Source organism: Oratosquilla oratoria, chromosome 12, assembly GCF_046742065.1.
Source record: "Oratosquilla oratoria isolate Oo_2021 chromosome 12, ASM4674206v1, whole genome shotgun sequence".
NCBI classification, from domain to species: Eukaryota; Metazoa; Arthropoda; class Malacostraca; order Stomatopoda; family Squillidae; genus Oratosquilla; species Oratosquilla oratoria.
Window position 1 is genome coordinate 52,305,069 of NC_134788.1, and position 25,293 is coordinate 52,330,361.

Genomic DNA, 25,293 nt, shown 5'->3' on the forward strand with positions numbered 1-25,293 from the left:
CAAAAATCTGTAGAATTTCCTACTGAGACCTATTAAAGAATAATGGCATGAGAAAGAAGATGCTGACAAAAAAAAGGGCTACTAAAAGAGCTTTGGATAACTAGAAATGTTAAGATAAGCACAACATAGTCAAAGCACTGATTGGAAGTTAAAAACTATGGTAAAGGAAAAGGAGCTGTTGGAAAGGCCCATCCTATTTCTATTGACTTTAACTGAAAGATAGACAAAAGAAAACCTAACAAGGCGACTTGTCAAATTCTAAAGAAGGAAATGGTGTGAAGTGAAAACAAGCTGCTAAGGGGATGAAATAATGAAAACTGCTATGCTCATTTACAGGACAGAATCTGAGGATGAGGTACAAGAATGATCAGTGTTCGATATCTCTATTTCACATGATTTTCTCATTTGGCAATAAACATGTTAATGCCCTTTGTCTTGAACATCATGATTTTCTGGCTGATACTAAAGAAACTATTACCTGTAGTTTCATTATTTCAAATTTTCTCTGCACAAAAATAAATCAAAATTATATAAAACTTTACACAAATGGTGGTCATGTGGTCTTAAGGATGAACAGTTCTGTGACTTGGCAAAGTTGATGGATATTGGAGGAACGTTACATCTCGTGCAGACTGAGACTAGGCTCCAGAGGATTTTTTTTAAGTGTGTCCACAGAGATATTTTATGATTTAATTGGCTCCAGGGGCCAAGGGCAACTGCCTACTGGAACACTGAGGGGAACGAGCACTGACTTTCACCACTGGGGCACCTTGTCCCCATGGTAACCACTTATTTTGAAAAGTGGCTCATCATGATTCGAAAGTTTGTTCACTAAGGAGCTAAGCTTTCCCCCCACAACTCATCCTAGTCCCGACACCCAACCATCCAGCACAGGACAACTTCTTAAGGTATTCCCTGTGGTAAGCATCACTGTTGGCCTATATGGGCAACCTAGCCCTGGAAACCATTTTGTCTGGTCCTTCACTGGCAACATTGCTAGCATGGGTGGGCCTCACCTTCTAAGTAAGGAAGAGCTGGGGCCGAAGCCCTCTCTAGCCTCACTTGCAAGGTTATAGGAACACGCAAGCCCCCATCACAACAATGTGGTTTCCATTGGGGGGGGGGGGGGCACAACTAAGTAAATGTAAGACCAATGAAAGGGTGTGGGTGTACACACTTTGATTCTGCTACCCCCCCTTATAGGAAGGAAGGGCCTATTGGTATGTACTACTGCCAGCACTTGTAAGAGGTACACTAGTTGGAAAGTAGGTCATGTCGGAGTTGGTCTGGCAACTGTGTGTTTACATTGTAGTGGAACAGTATAAAAGGGTCAGAACAAACACCATTATAATGACTGGTTTACCATTTTCAGAATTTCCTCTATATTAAGTTTATATGTGTTTGTATAGACATGACCAAATGAATAATCAGTGACCAATATTAATAGCAGTCAAGTGGTGGTTGGTGGTAAGTAGTGAGGTTAGGTGTGTGAAGCATTATTTTGCCATTGAAGGGGCACGGGGCTGGGATATTGAATAGAATGAGATGTGTGTCACGTACCACCTACTTGACCGCTGTTAATATTGATCACTGATTATCTGTTTGGTCATATCAATATCATATCTATTCACATACATGTGCAGAATTATGAAAGGGATGGATGTCCTTGATAGAGATGATTTACTAAAGTGGGATGAAAGAAAAACAAAGAGGACATGGAAAGAAACTTAAAAAGGATAGTTATAGAAGACACCTGAAAAAGAATGGCTTCCCACACAGAGTGGTAGATATCTGGAACAAATTAAATGAGGAAGCAGTGAGTGCAAAAACTATACAAGTATTTAAGATCAAAGTGGATGCTGAAAAATACAAAAGCAGGTCACTACAAGCATAGCTCTCTTCCTGTGAAATACAACTAGATAAGTATATCATGTCAACTTCATAAATATAGTGGAAATTCTGATAATGGTAAACTAGTCATTATGATGGTGGGTACTCTGACCCATTCATATTGTTTCACTACAGTGAAACAAACACATGGTTGCCAAATCAAATCTTTGACACAAGCCACTGTCTAACCAGTGTACTGGATACAATTGCTGATGGTAATTCATCTATCTGTACTATTATTATGTTCTTGTATAAAATGTTCCTATGGGAAGCATCCATTTGAGAAGCAGTGATGTGGGAAACATCCAAATGAGACCAAAGCTCACTGAAGATCCAACTTTACATTAATTTGTGTTAATAGGCAGGGAGATGTCACAGGCTTCCTGAAAGATGACCGGATATAATGCCTGTCTAAATGACCTGTAGGTTGAAAATGTTTAAGCACTAGTTTCACAATATACACTGTCTTATTGCTGCTCCCATCTTTGATAGCAGCTCTTTCCTAAGAATGTCATGATTGTTGCAATTTTTTTAGTAGGTGTATCCATGTTGTTTCTTCTTATAAGACTAACATATTTTACTAAATGTAGCAAGAAAAAAATGAATAGTACCTATAATTTCTTAGAATTTTTTTTAATTATTACATTTTGCTAAAATAACACAGGTACACCACTTACTAGTGTATCTTAAACAATGGATGTGACTTGCATCACTCATTTGAGTCAGGTGAGCGAGATGAATTAAAACCTTCTCTGAGTAGGTCATGTTTAGATTCAGGTCTTGTGAGCCCAAATGTGGAATGTTATGGAATTATATCAAAATGTGACCATTGTGACCACCTGGGCCATTCCCCCATTCCCGTGTGGAAAAAGCTAAAGCAAAGCACCATATCTGTTAGTGTTTCTATTCTATGTTAGATAATGGCATCTACAAAGGGCAGAACCCTTACATGCCCAAGTGCCGCCCCGTGGCAAAGTTCTTGGTGACGCCCAGCCCCCTCCCCCATCATCACATTCCATCTCCACCGTCCCTTATTCTGCGGAATAATCAAACGGATTTTGAAATTTGTATTTAATGTCCCTATTGCAGAAAGGATAAGGGGGGAAATATTTTAATTTTCTGTTGATTCTTACGCAAAATTCATACATTACGGTAAAATATGCATGGCTCTTTTGACCTTTTTTTTTATTGTTATAATTATTTTGTCAGCCTTGTGGGCGTCATGTCCAGACTAGAATTGCCACCCCAGGGCATATACCTCCCCCCAACCCCCCCACCCCCATGTGAGACGCTGTCAAGGATTGAGACTGGGGGAGAGAATGTTTAGGGGGAAAAAGTCGCCTACTGTCAAATATGGCGACAAGGAGGAGGAGAACATTTATGATTTAAACTTAGTTTTTATTTATTTTAACCAATCCAATCCAGGTTCGGAAAAGAGGGTTTCGTTTAAAACTTTTATTCACAAAACAACCCAAGCTTCTACATTTCATCAGTCATTTACTTTTTATACACTTAAAAACAGAAGACAAAATTCACGTGAGACAAAAAGGGATTCAAGTTTAACCTTAAAAACACTTGTGTAAAAAACTCTGGTGGGAAAAATAAAGGTAATTAAAAGATCACGCACGGATACGAAAAGGAAAAAGCCAGATTGACACTCCTAATTCCAAAACCCCAAAAAATGTGACCTATCAAACTATTAAAAAAAAAAAAAAAAAAAAAAAAAAACGATACACGTAATGGGAAATTAAAAAGGTGGAGGATACAGAATTAACAAAAGCCCGAAGACGCAACTTAAAAAAAAATAATAATAATAATAGATAAAATCCACGGGACTAGGAGCAGAAAAAGGCCACCCACGAGAAAGAAGAAAAGAAAAGCCCGAAGACACGTGTTACGGGCTGGCTGGTATGTGAAGAGACGTTACGTATAACGTCTAAGTGCTTAAGAACCAGCTCACTTCTAGAAGCCACTGTAGGACTGAACTATCTGGTCAGGGCCTAGATAATTCGTAAGACTAGAAGTAAAGGTAACAAAGAAGATTCCAGGAAAGGAATATTAAACTAGCGATAAAACTAGTAAACGAAATTATTAATATGGAAAATATTTACAGGCAATCAACACAAAAGAGAATGGGCAGTAGGGTCAATGGGACCGTTACATGATTATAAGAATATGGAAATTATCGTTCAAATAAGAAACACAAGATAAGTATACAATATGGTACTATCTAAGTACAAAGAGATCAGGAACATGCATCAGAATAAGTAATAAGTACAAATATAAGTAAAGTAATGCAATGTATATCAGACACGTAATGTAGGCAAAAAGGGTGATCACTTCACACCAATCGTCTCATGAATCTAAACCTTCTAGTTTTTATCAAGAGATCAATATGTGGGAAAATGACGACGAGTGAGCGATTTCAACCGCTTATATACCATTGGACCGGAAGCGGAATACTTCCGGGTGAGTGTGCGAGAGAGTGAAAGGGGGGGAGGAGGGTAAGTTAACACACGTCAACATGGGTAGTTTTAGGACCCTCGACTCGCTTGAACAATCTATTTATTTAGTAACTGTCAAATCTGTGCGCTCCGAACTATTCAGGATATCGCTTGTCTGTTTGTTCTACAAGAGTGCGCACCTCTCTCCGCACGTAGACAAGATTACATATAGTGGACGGGCGTTACTGCTTAACATTGTTACAATACATACATAGACAAGAAATATGAACAAAGTTATGTAATACAAAGGAACACAATTCTATAACATAATTACACATATGACGTAATATCTAATATTACGTTACACACGTCAATTCTAGAAACCTAACTCCAAAAGGAATAAAAACCACAGGACTAAGAAATCTGGCAAAAGCCTAACTCAACACACCAGATTAAAATTCTAATCTCAAAAGGGGATCATAAACCTCGTACCAAACCTATGATGTACTTCCTATAAAAAAACGCTTACGTGTTTAAAACCTTAGGTGCCTTACATACCTTAGGTGAGGGGGGACGTCTCTGCAAGGAGACAGAAACGGCCAGGTCTTGACTCGTCGAGATAAAGAAGAAGCCCTGAGAAAGGTTTGACCCTCACTTTTAACCCATTCAACTCCGATGACAAGATGTCTTGTCATTTGGTCAAATAAAACAAAAAATCATAAAACACCAAAATGTTTGATCAAACACCAGAAAAATATGACGTCAGTCCTCGCTTCGCTGCGAGCGAAGCGAGGACTGACGTCATATTTTTCTGGTTGATCAAACATTTTGGTGTTTTATGATTTTTTGTTTTATTTGACCAAATGACAAGACATCTTGTCATCGGAGTTGAATGGGTTAAAGGGTCGGCAATTGATCTGAGGGGTCACCGAATGTCATTAAGGCTGAAAGGACAAACAGGAAGTTTTTTCCCTATCCCATTTTGAAAAACGGCATAGAAGCCTAACCCACTTACACAACCTTAAAACACACAATAATTTTCTAATAATAAAAACCTTAATACTAACACAACGAAGGTAAAAAGGACTACAAAATAATAATAACATGGCAAATCGACATGCGCGCACACATGTCCAGCCAGTCGGCCGGCGATTGAGAATGTTACCACCATACGAAAGACATTCAATTATTTTTTTTTTAATACAAAGAATTGTACGGCGTAGCGTATTAACATGTGGGGAGAGATACAACTAACAGTTGATGGAATGCTGGCTACATTTCATCGAAATAAAAAAAGTACATAGACAAAAAGAAACATACTCAAAACAATTTGGCAAAATGCGCCCCGATGCTCAACGTTCACGGCTACTTGACCTGAGTGCAAGGGATTAACAAAAGATGCTGCTAATCTGACCATGTTGACCTGTGTGTGTCAACTTGTCCACAGCTGGGCGCTAAAAAGTGTGGGGGGGGGGGCGTGAAAACTGCGCGTTGGCCGACAACTTGCGATCATCACTACAAAGAAAAACACGTGAATGATCGAGATACGTGACAGGGCCCTGACAAAGGCTCTATTTAGGAAACCTATCACATTATTTCACACAATTTCAAAGGGTTGGATGTCAATCTTATAACTACATTTTTTTCAAGGACGAGGGTAACTATCATAATTTACTTGAAAGATTTATCCATAATTTCCATGTCTCATAAAATGAGGAGGATCTGGTGCAACATCTGCAGCATGGCTATATCACAAGTCATCTTAGATATCACATGATGACCCACACTGGAGAGAATCCTTTCCAGTGTGGCCTGTGTGATTCTGTTCTCTCATAAAAGAGTGATCTCAAATGCCACAAGTCATATGATGACCCACTGGAGAGAATCCTTTCCAGTGTGGCCTGTGTGATTCTGTCTATATACATAAAAAAATATTTCTCTCTAAACCTTCCAACCTCCTACTCCGGAAATGAGTCATCACCGGAAATACTAACTCCCGGGGACACATCTGACTCAGACTCAGAGAATCTTTACGAAATATTACCAAGAGAATCTTTACGAAATAACGCTAAGAGAATCTTTACGAAATATTGCCAAGAGAATCTATATACATAAAAACGGAATTACGGAATTCTGACAAAAGAATCTTTACGAAATATTAATGAGAAAATATTTACGAAATATTGCCAAGAGAATCTTTACCAAATGTTAACAAGAGAATCTTTACGAAATATTACCAAGAGAATCTTTACGAAATGTTGCTAAGAGAATCTTTACGAAATATTGTCAAGAGAATCTATATACATAACAAAATAAAGTTGATCAGTTTTGAACATTTCCTGGCGTTTTTATGACCACCTTCCGAAATTTTATTGCCTTTATGATTGACCTAACGCGAAAGAGAAGGAGAGAGAGAAAGAGCGAGAGAATTTGACGACAACGTCGGGAGATTTTGACGACTCCTTTTGGAGACTGAAGGCTCCTTTAGGAGATTTTGAAGACTCCTTCGCGAGCGAAGCGAGCTACGCCGTAGGCCAAGCACCCCTGGCGAAGCCAAGTCCGGGTTCTTGTTTTCTCATAAAAGAGTGATCTCAAATGACACAAAAGTCACCTTAAAGATCATGTGGTGACCCACACAGGAAAAATCCTTTCCAGTGTGTCCTGTATGATTCTGCTCTCTCACAAAAGAATGGTCTCACACAGTATACGAGGACCCACACAGGAGAGAAGCCTTTCTAATGTGACATGTGTTATTCTGCTTTCTCACAAAATTGTTCCCTCACAAAGCATATGAGGACCCACACTGGAGAAAAGCCATTACTTTGTGGTCTGTGTAATAAAGTTTTACACAAAAATATTACCTAAAAAATCATGTGATGACCCACACAGTAGAGAAGCCTTACCATTGTGTCCTGTGTGATTCTGCTTTCTCACAAAAAGCCTCTCACACAGCATATGATCACCCACACAGAACCCTTTCTAATGTGACCTGTGTAAGGCAGCTTTCTCACAAAAGAATCACATCAAATTTTATATTATGACCCACATTGGAGAGAAACCACTCCAGTGTGGCCTGTGCGATCAAGCTTTCATACACAAGTGTTTCCTCAAAAATCATATGAGCAAAACCTTTCCAGTGTGACCTGTTCGATTCTGCTTTTTCCAAAAAGAGTTCCTCACACAGCATATGGGGATACATACAGGAAGCATTTCCATTGTACCTTGTGTGATTCTGCTTGCAAAATGTTTATCTCTCACATCATAAGAAGACCCACACAGGAAAGAAACATTTCCAGTGTAACCTCTGTCATTCTGGTTTCTCACTGAGCTGAGCTTCATAGTTTTCTTGGAGTTGTGAAGCTCCTCTCCACTCCGCAGTCCGATCGGATGTCAAAACCGGCCGTCAACATCCCTATAGGACGACATAGCCTTGATTACAAAGGATTACAAAGGCGGAGCATGCCGACAAAAGACCTTTTGATCCATATCTAGGTCGGATGCGAAAAAAATCATATTAATAGTAAAATAATAAATAAAAACTATAATAATGTAAATAACAAATAAAATACATAAATAAATGCATAGGTATAGTTAAATAATAAACAAACAGGTAAATAGTAAATAATAATAAATTGACATATAACTAATAATAAATGTAAATCAGACAGACAAATTATAACAAAACAAAAACAAATAGTATAAGATAAATTATAATCATTACAGCATCTTACTTAGGTATTTATCTAAATGATTCTTAAAGCTTCGAACTGAACTACATTGCACTACCTGTGCAGGGAGTTTATTCCATTCATTAACTACACGGTTGGCAAAGTTGTTTCTACCTACTTCCAAATTGAATCTATTTCCGGACAGTTTGAGACCATTGTTTCTTGTCTGATTCTCATTCAATGTAAAAATTTGGTCACTTTTGATGTTGTCAATTCCCTTTAGAATTTTAAAGACCTGTATCAAGTCACCTCTGAGTCTACGCTTTTTAAGGGGAAACAGATTCATGTGTTTTAGTCGATTTTCGTATGATTTATTTTTTATATTTGGAATCAGTTTTGGGGCTCGCCGTTGTACGTTTTTCCAGTCTGTGAATGTCTTTATGAGATTCGGTGACCATACGGAAACAGCATATTCCAAATGTGGACGAACTAACGATTTATATAGCTTGTTAATAATTACCTCTAGCATTACGGTTATCACATGATTAAATACAGATTAGGTTAGAACAATTTATCATACTCTACTTTTTTTGGTTTCCCCATCACATCAAACATCATTTGTCGCGGCTTCGTTGATTGGTGTATCTCTTTTTAGCAAAATTTTCTGTTATTGATTTTCGACAAGAAAAAAGTATATTACGTTAATGTATCATGATTTACAAATTTCTAAAAATCTACCGTTATACTTCTCCATATGTAATATTACTTAAATACTAATTAGACGCAGGTCATGTGGTAAATTAACTATTGCTAGTGACGTAATCCTAAAAATACTGTACGACACTATAAAGGATAAACTATGAGCGAGAAAGATCTACTGATGCTGATGATTTCCTGTTTTCCATTCGCAAGGATAAAAATATATTTCAAAATATCAGGTAACAAAGTTTTATTGTTGTTGTATTGAATTATTTGTTTAAGTGAGGTGAACCAGAATAAAATGGCATGTCTTGAGTAAGACTAAAATTTTAATGCTGTAAATATTAAGAAGCATATTTGCTCCCAGAGGTGGAACTTTACCGTACGAACAGCCACAAATGGCCAATTGGTGATTCAGACATTGACTGGGAGGAGACTTTATCTCAACCCAATTATTCACCAGTTATAAATTGTCCGTGTGGAGTTGTACTATTCCCAAAAAACTGCAGGTCCCCAAATGGCATTCTCGGGTCAGAATAGGCAACAATCTTTGATGCTTTGTATATAATATTTTTTAGTCTTTGTCAAAGAATATGACTTTTTTTTCATAAATGGACAGTTTAATTTAATTACACAAGTTTAGATTTATGCCTTTTTTAAGTTTAGAGTAATTCCATGAGAGTAGATAATTACCATCGAACTCATACCTAACCTACTCGAGTAGAAATTCATTTTTTTCTCTATTTGGATACAAAAATTTTGGGAAATTTTGCTTCTACTTTCATCCAGGGATACACTATTTACCTAGAATTAGGTAAATACAATACAGGCACAGTGGCAATAGCTCTCCATGGGAACTGATAAACAAGTTCCTCTCCCTCCTAAGTTAGATAAATTTAGTAACTATTTTGTCATCCATTGCACACATTTTAACTTTTTTTGCTCTTCCAATATCTCTCTAGTGAAACTCTGATACAAAATTACTTATATCAAATTATAATAACCTCAAATGCAAACCATAATACATTTGAGGTGGAATGGAGATGCCTAAGGGATACTAGTTCATGCCTGCCAGAAAATTGGAATTTGCAAAGAATATAAGTCTTAGAGATGTGTAGCATCCCTAAACACAGATTCTAAATTGTAATTCTACAGTAATCTAGAGTAGTTGCATACCTTAAGTAAAAATCTACCTTGTTTGATGACCTGCTGGCCCCTTGTATGCATTTACATTGTACAGTATTTTCTAGGACCTAACCCAACTAAAACCTAGTAATGAAGAGAGACTGAAGTTTATATGCAGCTCCCCATCTGTGCACTGGTGAGAGACAGAAAAAAATACTCCCTAAGTAAAACAAGTTTACATAATTTATCTTGGATTATGCCTTCTATTGTATAATACCCTGCAAAACTCCAACCACATTGAATGGGTTCATTCCTGGTGCATCTACCATACATTGGGGTCACCAGGATCATGGAGAGTTAAATAAAAATTGGCAAAATGCCCCTTAAAATATTAAGATTTCCCCAGAGATAACCACTGTATGCAATTCCGTTCTTTCTTTCCAGCTCTTCTCAGGGCTGCAACTAGGGGTTGTGCCGATTTCATTTTTTTTTTACTGATGCCAGTGCCGATTCCTATTTACCATTAATTGTCGATGCTGAGTCCTATTCACTCTTAGTTGCCAATACCAATGCTGATGCCAATTCCACTTTATATAATTATGGTATATCAGTTTTATTAAAAAGTAGTTGAGCTATGAATTTTACTTGCTTTATAATCTATGTAGATTTATACATGCCAAATTAGGTTACTTTTTAACTATTTTATTATGTATCTACTTTTTATTATCTTATTTCCATCAAAAACTCTTGTTTACAAATATTTTAAACTAGCATCACTAAGCATAATTAATTAGTGGTTTCATTCTATAAACCAGTAGTACATAATCACAAAAACAATACATAAATGCATAAAACAAAAAATCTAAATAATACTTTTTATTATGTTGTTGATGAACAACATCTTATTAGACAAAACAAACCTTAATAAAATAAAAATGCTAATAAAATACATGTGATACTATTTATAAAGATGCCAAATGTTTTTAATTTAGCAATTCTTAAGCCTCTACAGTCCTCTTACAAAAATTGTATATTTTGAATAACAGAGAACTATTAAGCCAAAATGCATTTTTCACATGTAAAAGCGGGCAAAATCGACCGAGCCCATAGGTGCCCAGACAATTTACTCCTATATTACTCTCGCTTAATTTCTGTTGTATAAACTTTGCTGTTTCAATATATATATATATATATATATATATATATATATGTATACATATATATACACATAAGCATACATATACCAAAGGCTTCTTCCCCCTTACAAGGGAGGTAGCCAAAACAGAAAAAGGCACAAAAAACATTCCCACCCATTCCATCCCTAAATACACTCCACTCCCCTCCACCCTCTACCCTCCCTCTTATCTTGGCACCTCCTGGATGATGGGTCATCCCTGCATCTTGTCCACTGCCCTGGGTCAGAGGCAGTGGACAATGTATATATATATATATATATATATATATGTATGTGTATATATATATATATATATATATATATATATATATATATATATATATATATATATATGTGTGTGTGTGTGTGTGTGTGTGTGTATGAAAAGGTAAGGATTATTTTTTAGGGTTTTATGGATTTGGAAAAGGCTTTGACAGGGTAGACAAGAAGGCACTGTGGGAGGTATTGCAGATATATGGGATAGGAGGAAAGCTTTTAGGAGCTGTCAAAAGTTTTTACGAAAGTAGTAGAGTGTTTGTCAGGATTAGAAATGGGGAGAGTGAGTGGTTTGAGGTAAAGGTGGGACTTTGTCAGGGATGTGTTATGTCACCCTGGCTGTTCAATTTATACACAGATGGGGTGGTGCGAGATGGTTAAAGAAAATGGAGAAAAGTGGGAGATAAGCCAGCTGTTGTTTGCAGATGACACTGCACTTGTAGCAGGATCAGAGGGATTGAGGATTTTAGTGACAGAATTTGGGAGAGTGTGTGAAAGAAGGAAGTTGAAGATAAATGTGGGTAAAAGTAAGGTGATGAGATGTACAAGGGGTGAAAGTGGCAGCAGACTGGAAGTGAGTATTGATTAAGGGAGAGAGACTGGAGGAAGTGGATAGTTTTAGATACTTGGATGCGAATGAGGCAGGAAAGGGAGGAGTGGAGGTGGAGGTAGAATGTAAATTGAGAGAAACGAGTAAATACCTTGGTGGATTAAAAAGTGTAATAAGAAATGGGCATTTGGGAATGGATGATAAGAGGAGATTGTATGAAGGCGTGATTGTGCCAACAGCACTGTATGGGGTAAGAAACATGGAACATAAATGAGGAAGAGAGAAGGAGTTTGAATGTGTTTGAGATGAGGTGTCTGAGAAGTATGATAGGGGTTACTAGGCTAGATAGAGTGAGAAATGAGGAGGCGAGGAGGAGTATGGGGGTGGAAGGGGAGTTGGGAGATAGGGTTGATGAAAGAGTATTGGGATGGTTTGGACACATGGAGAGAATGAGTGAAAATAGTAAAAGAGATGTGGAAGGAGAGAACATGAGGCGGCATCCGAGGATGAGATGGATGGATGGGGTATAAGGGACTTTGGGGAAGAGGGGAATGTCTGTTGAGGAAGGACAGGAGAGGATAGAAGACAGGGGTGAATGGAGAATGGTTGTGTATGGATGATGTTGTGATCCATAAGATGGAATGGGTGGGGGATGGGGGGTGAGGGAATATGTATGAGAAAAATTTGATGCAGCCTGAAGGGATTTCTCCCCATCTCCTTTTCTGCATGAGGGGATGGAGAGGGGGGTGGGGTCGCCGATTTAATGAAGTGGCCTTGCTGTGGATGTGCTGTGTCTTGCAACACTGCTTCTGACCCAGGGCAGTGGACAAGATGCAGGGATGACCCATCATCCAGGAGATGCCAAGATAAGAGGGAGGGAAGAGGGTGGAGGGGAGTGGAGTGTATTAGGGATGAAATGGGTGGGAGTGGTTTTTATGCCTTTGTTTTTTTGCTACCTCCCTTGTAAGGGGGAAAAAGCCTTTGGTGTATGTATGTATGTATTTATATATTATTTTTAGTTTAATTTTATATAAGGAATACAAAAATGAAATTAAAAATTAATATAATTTGCTCTAATTACTCTGACTTGTGCTGTTATTTTAAAATTATCGGCATCGGCACCGTCAAAATATTGCTGATGCCGATGCCGAATCCAATTCTAAAAAAAATGCCAATTCACCAAAAAAAGTGCCGATTCTTGCTGATACCGATGCCGATTAATCGGCACACTCCTAGCTGCAACCCATTCCCTATGTCTCTGCACACTGAGTTCCTTACATTTTTCTCCCTGGTTGTTTAAAACAGGGGATCCTGTAGAAAGATTTCTTTTCACCATGCCCTGCTCTGTTTAAGCAGCTTATGACAGCACAGCATAAACTACAATTCTCCAACAATCTCTTTTTGCTTGTGGTTTGTCTTCCAGTATGGGGGCATAAACATATCACGTGACCCCTGACATCATGCAGCAGTGGTCTGTATGTCCAGATCACTTCCAACTTGGGTAGGTCAGGCCTCTGTTTTGTGTCCTCTGTGTCCTCCCCTCAGTTGACTTTGACCAGGTGTGCCCACTAGTAAGAAGACTTTCCTGAAAATTTAATTTATTCTCCTAATTCGCCTGGAATTTATCAAGTATTTCAAATTGTACTACAGTAGACTCCTGATTTAACAAGTCCCTCTTTTTAGCTTGAATTTATAAACATAATTCCATTCAACCAAGCGTATTCCACCATTTGCAGTCATGCTCATAGATACAGAAGTTTTCTGGAAGTAGACCAAAAAACAATTCAGCCTGTGCATCCAGCTTTCATTATTATCCTGATTTGGTTGGCAACTATTATTGTGGGTCAATTTTTCTTAGATTTTCTTTATAGTTATGGTATATTTCTGGACATGAGTTCCCCATTCTTTGTTTAACTTTTTCTCAAAACATTTCACATTTTCTGAGTTTATTGTAGATTTTTTTTTAGCCCAGTCCATCCATTTACCAGTTACAGAACAAATATTTTTTGATGTTCAATTGTGCTTATTCCTTGAAAATTTTCTTATCATGTCCTCTTGTACCAGCCATGTTCCTCCATATCTTGACATCTCCCCAACATTCCTTATCTTTAATTATATTAACAATCTTGAAAGTTGCTATCATGTCCCCTTGGGAGTGTCCATATTCAAGAGATGGTAGCTTCAACTTGTGTAACCTTTCTTCATATGGTAAACCTTTTATTGAAGGTATTTAGTGGCTCTGTGTTATACATTTTCTAAAGCTTCAATGTCTTATAAGGGTGCCACACCTGATTTGTGTATTCCAGTAGTGGTCTATCAAGCATGATAAAAAGAGGTATAAACATCTGTACATCCATTTACATGAACATTGTGATAAGTCTGAGTCGGTTGGCTTTATTGATTTCCTCTGCCATATACTTCAAGAAAATCATATCATAGTTGAATATGACACCCAAGTCCTTTTCAGAGATGCCTCTGTTATGTTATCATACAAAGTGTACATAAAAGGTTCCACTTCAGTTTTACTATATGCATGTATTTACATTTTAGTGAGTGAAATTTTAACAGCCACTTTTCTGACAATTTCTTCATTAATTCAATATATTCATGCAATTTCAAACAGCCCTCTTTGTGTTTTATTCTTCAAGATAATTTTTTATCATCAGAGTACAGAAATATCTTGCTGTCATTTTCTATTGCATCTGTTAGATCATTTATGAAAGACAATGAGAGTCCCAGGACAGAATCCTGGGGCACACCACTCATAATATCTTTCTATTCAGATGTTTTTCCATTAATCACTACACTTTTCATTCTTTTACTCAGGAATGACACAATCCATCTAATATAGTCAGAACCAATGTTATAACATATTACTTTCTAAATAAGTAGTCTATAAGGCACTCAATCAAAAACATTGATAAAATCACAGTAGGTCACATCAACAGCAAATTCTTCATCCAGTATTTCCATCCATTTATCCAGAACTTTTATGAGTTATAATACACTGCTCCTGCCAGATATGAATCCAAACTGTTTCACGCTTAACATTTTGTGTTTTTTCATGTGTTCAATTATATGCTCTCTTACTATAGGGCAGCGATTCCCAAACAATGGGTCACGACCCAAGCTATGGGTTGCGAAGTGTTCAAGAATGGGTTGCGAGACCTTGTTAGAAAAAAATGTTTGTACCATTGTATTTTCATTTCATTGTGTTTTCAATAAAAGAAGACTTTCGAAATTGCTTTTTGATGCTTGGGTCGCCACATCTTCACCAGATCTGGATTTGGGTTGCGGCCAAAAAAATGTTTGGGAACCACTGCTATAGGGTCTATTACTTTACAAATTGCACTAGTGAGACTAACTGGTCTGTAGTTTCTGGGATCTCTCCTGTCCCCATTTCTAAATATTACAATAATGTTCTCCACTTTCCATTCCAAAGGTACCTTATGAGTAGTGAAATTTTGAATAAAAATTTTAATGATTCAACCAACTGTTCTTCATCTTCCTTAATTACCCAAGGATGTAAACCATCTGTACAAGGAGATTTATTCCTCATATATATATATATATATATATATATATATATATATATATATATATATATATATATATATATATATATATATTTTTTTTTTTTCTTCTTCTTCTTCTTAATGGAGCATTCAATTATTTTCATGTCATTTAGATACGGGGAATGTCTTTTATTTGTATCAGGTATGTTTCCTTCTGGTTCTCTGATGAAAACACTGCTATAGAAATCAGCCAGCACTTCTACCTTTTCTTTGCCACCCTCTGTCTTTCTCATTTTTTCCCCCATTCACACACAATGCAGGGATTCTGGATGTATTTCTAGTTTTGGACTGTACATATTAAAGAATAAAAAAATAACATTCCTCATAACTTTTCTCTCTTTACGTTTTATTTCTTTCCTTGATGCACTTCTTGCTTGGTTATTAACCCATCTGTATTCTTCCTGTACCTCCTTATATTCCCTGGCCACTCTTGTCAGTTTTCATCCTCTTCAACCTTTCCCACAATCTTTGTTTTCTTTTTGTTTCAGTCCTTAATTTTCTATTCATTAGTACTGTATATCCTAGTTTGTCCTCGTTCTGAGTATCTCCTGGGTATACATGCATTCACTGGCTCCATCAATTTCTTTTTAGATTATCTTAGGTCATCTCTATTTCATCAGAATGTAAATAATTTTTCCAGTCATTACTCAGTTTTTCTCAGAACTTATTAGAATGAGTATTTTTTAATGTATACTATCTATGTTTTTCCTCATGTGAGGTTCCAAGTGACATTCAAATTTCAGGCATGCATGATCACTCTTTCCCAGTGGACTAAATATCTCTATATCATTCACTAAAAGTTCACCATTAGAAAATATTAAGTCAAGAACATTTCCTGCTCCTGTCTAAACATGCTGTGTAAAGTAAACCTCTTATTCTATGCAGTCAAAACCAACTTTATGTGTTGGTTTCATTGAATAGTTTCTCTAATGTATTCCAGGCATATCAAACTCCCACAATCACCTTATATTTCACATTTAGATCACTAATTTCCTGCATCATTCTTTGCAAGTGTTGATTATTTTCTTCACAGCTACTTGGGTTCCTATATACTGAGACCAACAGTATCTTTTCTGAATATCCTTGGATTTCAGCACATGTATATTCAGAAAAATATTCTTTCAATACTCCAATATTGTAGGGTATGTCCTTCCTCAAATATGTTAAGAAGCCTCTCCCATTTTCATTATGTAATAAGTTATTACACAGAGACTTGCACACTTCCAATTCATGCTCTACTAATAGTCTATCATACCTAAATATTTTTGGTTTCACTTCTTGAACCATCCCTATATGTGATGAGTTCATCTCCCTTAACCCATTCAACTCCGATGACAAGATGTCTTGTCATTTGGTCAAATAAAACAAAAAATCATAAAACACCAAAATGTTTGATCAAACACCAGAAAAATATGACGTCAGTCCTCGCTTCGCTGCGAGCGAAGCGAGGATTGACGTCATATTTTTCTGGTGTTTGATCAAACATTTTGGTGTTTTATGATTTTTTGTTTTATTTGACCAAATGACAAGACATCTTGTCATCGGAGTTGAATGGGTTAATCACCTTACAAACATTACACATAACTTATTACAAACCCCCTTGTATCTTATCTATATTCACATCTCCCTAGGCCCACTCATTGCCTGTCAAGCCACTGGCTTCTGTATTCCACTTTCTTATTTTCACTATGGACCAATCCCATGAAGTATGGAGTATTGTGTTGATTGTTGCATTGGCCTAAAGGTACAGTATAGGAGATTGATTAGTGATACCTTTTGTCATATAAATAAAAATTATTTTCTCATGTTTGTTACCAGTCTCTGAAGAAATCCATCTCTTATATTGATCTTTTTATTCATAAAAAGAACTCGCCAAAACCAGTAAATTGACTTTTTTTTTTTTTTTTTGTCTGTCATCCCATAGCTTAGCAAAAAAAAAAAATGTTTCAGAGTGGCATGTGATGAGCAGGCCATTATCTGAAATCCTCTCACCTATATCTCTCTATTCAAAACACAAAACATGAGGTAATATGGGGGCCTACTGTCTGGTATCTCAATTTGATCAATTTAATTAAATTGAACATTATGAATAAATAGATCAGAGACTGGTAAGTCACTCTACTTAATTTTTTTTCAAGTAATCAAATCATATGGATCTAGCAACTCTGATACCTCTCGCTAATGCACACAGCATTACTTAGTCTAGTTGGTGCTTTTGTATGGGAAAGAAATATTTGACTGTTGATATTAGATAAGATGAGCTATTGGTATTAGGTAAGGCGAACTATTGGTGTTAGGTAAGACGAACTTGGTTAGGTATCGAACAACAGAAAAGAGGAGAGACCCTTCTGACATCTATTGATGTTCCTTAGCCATTAAATTCCGGCGAAGAGCAAATAACATTGTCACTATAAAAAGTACCCTTGACTGCCATAAACACTTTACCTCATTAGTACTGTTTAACTGTGACCTACAAAAAATTACTTGCTGTAGCTCCCCCAGTCTCTATGATTCAAAAATTCAATACTTACTAGTAACTGACCTATTTCAGCTTCAAGCACCCCCTTTAACCCATTAAACTCCGATGACAAGATGTCTTGTCATTTGGTCAAATAAAACAAAAAATCATAATAAAACAACAAAATGTTTGATGATCAAACAGCACCAGAAAAATATGACGTCATCAGTCCTCCTCGAGGAGGAGGACTGATGACGTCATATTTTTCTGGTGCTGTTTGATCATCAAACATTTTGTTGTTTTATTATGATTTTTTGTTTTATTTGACCAAATGACAAGACATCTTGTCATCGGAGTTTAATGGGTTAAGGGCAGTACAAGTCGTGTTTGAAAATATTTCTGGACCTTCTATATATAATCTCAGACACAGCTAAGAGTTACATATATCTCATTTCCTGTCAGGAAGACCCATATGCAGAAATCCTACTTAGGAAAGGTTTTTCTGAGTGCCAGAAATATTCAAACTATCGTTGAAATAATACAGGTTATTTCAACCATGGGTAAAACCCACCGTATCTAATATTCTCACTCTGACCGAAGCAGTGAATGGAAATTTTGTCATTAATATGTGAGGTCCAAGATTTGGTAAATATTCACTAGGGAGTGAAATATCAATTTTAAACAATTCAAAACCCTAAATTGCCCATTTCATTTACAAGATGGAGTTTCCCCACAAGTAATTCATGAACAGCACCACTGCATCACAATTGAAAGAAATGGAGCCTGCTCCCTCCTCTGGTGCTATTCAAAAAATTAAGTTAGATCTGTGATTAACCTAAAGTTAGAAAAAATCAAATTAGAATGGGAGAAAATAGAATTAGAAAGAGAGGAAATGAGACAAGAAAGTGAGGAGAAAGAGCTTGACTATATACATAAAGTAGAATTAATAAGCCATGAAAGATGTCAAAGTTCCATTCCAGTTACATACTGAAATCAATACAGTACCAAATTTCAATGAGTCAGATTCCGAATACTATTTTAGGCAATTTGAACAACTAGCCCAACATAGGATATGGCCTGAAGAAGAATGGGTATGGCTTATTAAAATTAAACTAACTGGTACAGCCGCTAGAGTATTCAATACTATTGAGGAATATTCCTTGTACCTTTTAATAAAATAAAGTATGTTAAAGGTGTATCACATTACTCCTGAAGCTTACAGACAAAAGATTAGATAGTTAAATCTCGCTATGATACTTATGTTGAGTTTGCTTCTGAAAAGCTAAAGCTTTTTAAGCAATGGTTGTCCTCCAAGGGGATAGAATCATATAACCAACTCATTGATCTTATGGTATATGAAGAGTTTAAGAGATGCATTCCATTTCTTATAATTCTTTACTTAAGTGATAAAGATGTCTCAAATCTTAATGAGGCAGCCTAACTGGTTGATCAGTTTGCAGTAGTACACAAAATAGGTACACAATGAAAAAAAAAAAAAAAATGTACAGTCATCAGTAGGTTTCCTTGGCACTCCTGGTGATAAACTAGTGGGAATACCCAATAATGTTTTGTGTGGGTATAGTAAGCATACTGGACACCACATTTCCAAATGTCTTGAGCCAAAGTGTAACATTTCACACTGTGGTAAAACTAGGTGGTGGAACAAAATCCCAAAGTCCTCCTGAACCCATATCACACATCGTAACTCAGCTTTCAACATCTCCTGAGGATCTCTTTAAAGATTTCAAATCCTCTGGTGAAATTGCTATAACCAAAGGTCTATTCTACCCAATAACTATTCTGAGAGACACTGGTTGAAAAGAGTACAGGAGATGAAATCCAAATAGTGGATCTGTCCACAGTCCAATCCACAAATCTAACTAAAGTATTCCTTAAATGTAATCTTGTAAATAATGAAGTTGGCCTCAGAGAAGTCAATGCCAATTACTGGAATTGAGCTCATCTTAGGTTTTGACCTTGCAGGTTCATTAGTAGTACCTCAGATATAGTCAAAAACCCTTGTGACAAAAGTCCTACAATTGTAGAAGATCACATACATCCTGAAATTTTCCCCTATGTGCAGTAACTCATTCCAAATCAGTTCCCTTAAACAAAACTGCACCTGATATTTTTTATCTATACAAATTATGCCACCCTCTAACCTCATCAAAGCTCAACAATCTGACTCTACTTTAAAACACTTCCATAGATTAGAAGATGGTGTAAAGACTCAAAATTAGTTCATATAGATTTAATGAAACTATACCACCGAAGGGACCCTACTGATGAGCTATTGAGAACAGTATCTTTAATTTCAAATGTTACCCCTCTTGATTTTCTCCTTAACATATCAGATCCACAAACAAATACTCCTAATTCCACCTTACTTGAAAATCCAGAGATATTACTCTCTAACCTCCCTCCATCACACCATGATGACATCATGCAACTCCTCTCCAAATACTGTATGAGTCCATATAAATTACCCCCTCACAAACTGCAGATTCTAAGAGCAGAGGTCAGTATCTACTAGAGATGGGACTAGCCATCCCCAGTTCATTCCCATGGGCTTCAACCTGTCTGCTTATGCCTAAGGAAAATGGCGAGTGGCGGCTCTGCACAGACTACCATTGCCTCAATGACATTATGGTGAAGGATAGCTATTCGCTACCCCTCTTCAACACATTAGTTGATAATGTAGGAAAGGCCACCTATCTAACTAAAATCCTCTTCAAGGGCTATCATCAAAAGCCCAAATATTATCCGCTTTTGTCACCCCATTTGACCTTTATAGCTACCATGTTCTCCATTTGGGCTATGTAATGCCCCTGCTACCTTTCAAAGGGCCATTAATGTAATCATATTTGGGCTACCAAACACCCATGCATATTTGATTTCATTATTGTAGCAGATACCTGGTCCAACCACCTGAGCAAGTTAGGTGCCTTCCTTGATTGCCTAGCAATGAACGGGTTCGTCATCAACTTGGCAAAATCCACATTCAGGAATGCTACAGTACTGTACCTTTGGTATGTCGTGGGGAATGAACAATGCTGACCCAAACAAGCCAATGTGGAGGCCACTTGAGATTTCCTGTTCCCCAGAACCACAAACCCTTTCAACATTTCCTGAGAATGGTAGAATATTACCGCCACTTCTGCAGGAACTTCTCATCTATTGCTGCCCCTCTTACTGTTCTCGCCAGCTCAAAGGAGATGTTCATCTTGGCCGCTGAATGCCAGACATCTTTCAAAGCACTCAAAGAATTCCTAATTAATGAGCCAGTGCTTCAAACCCCTGACTTCTCAAGTCCCTTTATACTGCAAATGGATGCAGCTGCAGACTGAATCGGAGCTGCTTTACTACAAACTTAAGCAGATGACAAAACCTTTCATCCTATTTGTTACTACTCTGCGAAGCTTCTCCCTCACCAACAAGCCTACTCCACAGTAGAAAAAGAAGCCCTGGTGATATTTTCAGCCTTTTCCCCTACTTTGAGTGCTATCTTAGTGCTCCTATGGCTGTGACCATAGTTTACATTGACCTCATTTCCTTGGTATTTATCAAGAGAACCTGACTCAACAATCAACATATCCTCCACTGGGCCTTAGCTCTCCAATCGTTTAACTTTTGTATGGCCCATATACACGGAGAAGAAAACATCCATGCTGATACCTTGTCAAGAGAAGCAGAGTATTTTCCTCCCCCAATATCATACAAACATCCAGTCCAGCTCCCTCCCTCTACGTTGGACTCTAAGGGGGCGGGAACTATCATGAACCTGAGTGAGGAAAATTGCATACTTCAGCCAGCTGGTTTGCAGGTCCCAACTTATAGAGCCAGCTTTTTTTTTATCCCCTCTCCTGTCCCTATCCTATGAGTTCCAACTTGCGAAGCTACACCCCTTTTTGTGACCTATAAAAAGGACAGCACTTGTCTCTCTCTGACCTACGGGGTACAACCTCGTTCCCCTCCTGTCTCTACAGCCTTGCTTGCTGTCCTGAGTTCATTAGTTGTAAGTACTGAACTGTTCAGCCTTGGTAATTACCATTCTGGAGCTTTCAAGTGTGGTATTTATCATAGGATGTATTAGTTAGAGAAATTATATTCATCATAGGATGTATTAGGGAAAGTGATATTTAGCCTAAGATGTATTAGTGAAGGAAAGTGTTACAGTATTTAACAAACAATTAATGTTAGGCTATTTGAAGTATGGCATATAGTTGCGTTGATTGTTGCATTGGCCCGAAGGTATAAGAGATTGATTAGTGATATCTTATGTCTTATAAATAAAAGTTATTTTCTCACTTTTGGGGTATGTATAAGAAAGTGGGTTCAATGGGTTTCTCTGGTGACATTAGGCATCTTCGTGTGATGACATTTTTTGCCTTAGTGCTTTGCAATAGGGAAATATGTGAAGTCAGCAAGATGCAAATCTTGCTCAGGGCGAGTGCTCTATTGCATGAGTGTAGATCACATGCGTGGTTGGTGATGGTTAGCAATGGTTACATGTGTGCATGTGTGGTATGAGTGTGTTGTTGATAAAGAAGCATGTTATGTATTTGTGTTCTGCTATCCAGTTAGCAAGAAGTGTGGCTGTGGATTTGGTTGGGGTTATTTTGAGTGGTGAAACAGGTATTGAATGTGTCGAGGTAAATTTGTTGTATTTCTTTGGCTGTGTTATGGTGTGTGCATGTAATTATCTCATCTATGTAGGAAGAGATTTGTATTCTGAGTTTTGGGGTGTGGGCATGCATGTATAAAATAATGTGGAATGTTATGGAATTATATAAAAATATGACTGCTGTTGCCAGCTCGGCCATTCCCCACTTCCAAATCTCATGACACGAGGAAAAAGCAAGAACAAGATTTGAGTCATTCTGGTCATAGTGGGGTGAGTATGCATGTAGACTTTGGATGATTTTCAGCACATTTCTAATAAAAAAGTAGAATGCAATATATGATAGCACCATCTCTGTTAATGTTACTACCTATTTTATGTTTGGTGGTGGCAAGTATAAAGGGTCAGTCTACATACAAAAGGACTGTAGTATGAATTAGTTTGTGTATGAAACATCCACTTTCCTATTACAGTGTATTACAGATTTTCAGAGTTAGATATCAATCATAAAATTACATTTTTTTTTTTCCAGGATGAGAGTACCTATCACCATTTCTTTGGAAGAACTGTCCATAGATTCCATACATGTCATACGATGGTAAGGATCCAGTATAACATCTGCAGCACAGCTTTATCATGAGTCATCTTAGATATTGTGTAATGACACACACTACAGAGAAGCCTTTCCAGTGAGATCCTGCTTTCTCACAAAAGGGTGATCTACAATGGCACAAAAGTCACCTCAAAGATCATGTGGTGACCAACACAGGAGAAAGCCTTTCCAGTGTGACCAGTGTGATTCTGCTTTCTCACAAAAGGATTGTCTCGTAAGCCATATAAGAACCCATACAGGACAGAAGTCTTTCCACTGTGACCTGTGCAATTCTACTTTTTCACGAAAGGGTAATCTTACATCACATATGAGGATCCACACAGGAGAGAAGCCTTTTCAGTGTGACCTATGTGATTCTGCTTTCTCACAAAAGGATGGTCTCATAAACCATATGAGGACCCACACAAGAGAGAAGCCTTTCCAGTGTGACCTCTGCGATTCTGCTTTTTTAAAAAAACGTTCTCTCACATGGCATATGAGGACCCACACAGGAGAGAAGCCTTTCCAATGTGACCTGTGTCATTCTGCTTTCTCACAAAAGAGTTATCTCGCACAACATATGAGGACACACGCAGGAGAGAAGCCTTTCCAATGTGACCTTTGTGATTCTGCTTTCTTACGAAAGGTTGCCCTTAGACACCATATGGTGACCCACACAGGAGAGAAGGATTTTCAATGTGACCTTTGTGATTCTTCTTTCTCACAAAAGGGTTCTCTCACACAGCATATGAGGACCCACACAGGAGAGAAGCCTTTCCAGTGTGAATTTTGTGATTCTGCTTTCTCACAAAAGAGTTCTCTCACAAAGCATATGAGGACCCACACAGGAGAGAAGCCTTTCCAGTGTGACTTTTGTGATTCTGCTTTCTCATTCAAGGGTTCTCTCACAAAGCATATGAGGACCCACACAGGAGAGAAGCCTTTCCAGTGTAACCTTTGTGATTCTGCTTTCTCACGAAAGTGTCATCTCACACAGCATATGAGGACCCATACAGGAGAGAAGCCTTTCCAGTGTGACCTGTGTGATTCTGCTTTCTCAGACAATGGTTCTCTTATAAAACATTTGAGGACCCACACAGGAGAGAAGCCTTTCCAATGTGACCTTTGTGATTCTGCTTTCTCAGTAAAGGGTACTCTCACAAACCATATGAGGACCCACACAGGAGAAAAGCCATTCCAATGTGATCTTTGCAATTCTGCTTTCTCACTAATGGGTTCTTTCACAAAACATATGAGGACCCACACAGGAGAGAAGCCTTTCCAGTGTGACCTCTGTGATTCTGCTTTCTCAGAAAGGGGTCATCTCACACAACATATGAGGACCCACACAGGAGAGAAGCCTTTCCAGTGTGATATATGTGATTCTACTTTCTCACAAAAGAGTTCTCTTACACAGCATATGAGGACCCACACAGGAGAGAAGCCTTTCCAGTGTGATTTTTGTGATTCTGCTTTCTCACAAAAGGGTTCTCTCACACAGCATATGAGGACCCATACAGGAGAGAAGCCTTTCCAGTGTGACCTATGCAGTTCTACTTTTTCACAAAAGTGTTATCTCACAAAACATATAAGGACCCACACAGGAGAGAAGCCTTTCCAGTGTGACCTTTGTGGTTCTGCTTTCTCACAAAAGGGTTCTCTCACACAACATATGAGGACCCACACAGGAGAAAAGCCTTTTCAATGTGACCTGTGTGATTCTGCTTTCTCAGAAAAGGGTTCTCTCACAAAACATATAAGGACCCACACAGGAGAGAAGCCTTTCCAGTGTGATCTGTGTGATTCTGTTTTCACACAAAAGAGTTATCTTACACAGCATATGGGGACCCACACAGGAGAGAAGCCTTTCCAATGTGACCTTTGAGATTCTGCTTTCTCAAGAAAGGGTTCTATCACACAGCATATGGTGACCCATACAGGAGAGAAGCCTTTTCAGTGTGACCTGTGTGACTCTGGTTTCTCACATAAGACTGCTCTTACAAGGCATATAAGGACCCACACAGGAGAAAAGCATTTCCAGTGTGACCTGTGTGATTCTGTTTTCTTAGGAAAGTGTTCTCTCACACAACATATGAGGACCCACACAGGAGAGAAGCCTTTTCAGTGTGACCTGTGTGATTCTGCTTTCTCACATAAGAGTACTCTTACAAGGCATATAATGACCCACACTGGCGAGAAGCCTTTTCAGTGTGACCTATGT

At 37.7% G+C, this 25,293-nt stretch overlaps 1 protein-coding gene across 1 annotated transcript; it reads left to right on the plus strand.

The window, feature by feature from the left end:
* Positions 1-8,808: 8,808 nt before the first annotated feature.
* On the plus strand, positions 8,809-24,958 carry LOC143031751 (uncharacterized). Its single transcript, XM_076195986.1, has 2 exons — positions 8,809-8,940; positions 23,013-24,958. The coding sequence occupies exon 2, from the start codon at positions 23,206-23,208 to the stop codon at positions 24,955-24,957; it is 1,752 nt and encodes a 583-aa protein (XP_076052101.1). The 5' UTR covers positions 8,809-8,940; positions 23,013-23,205; the 3' UTR covers position 24,958.
* Positions 24,959-25,293: the final 335 nt, after the last annotated feature.

Coding starts and splice junctions, on each gene's coding strand:
- LOC143031751 (XM_076195986.1), top strand. CDS start 23,206: ATGGCACAAAAGTCACCTCAAAGATCATGTGGTGACCAACACAGGAGA.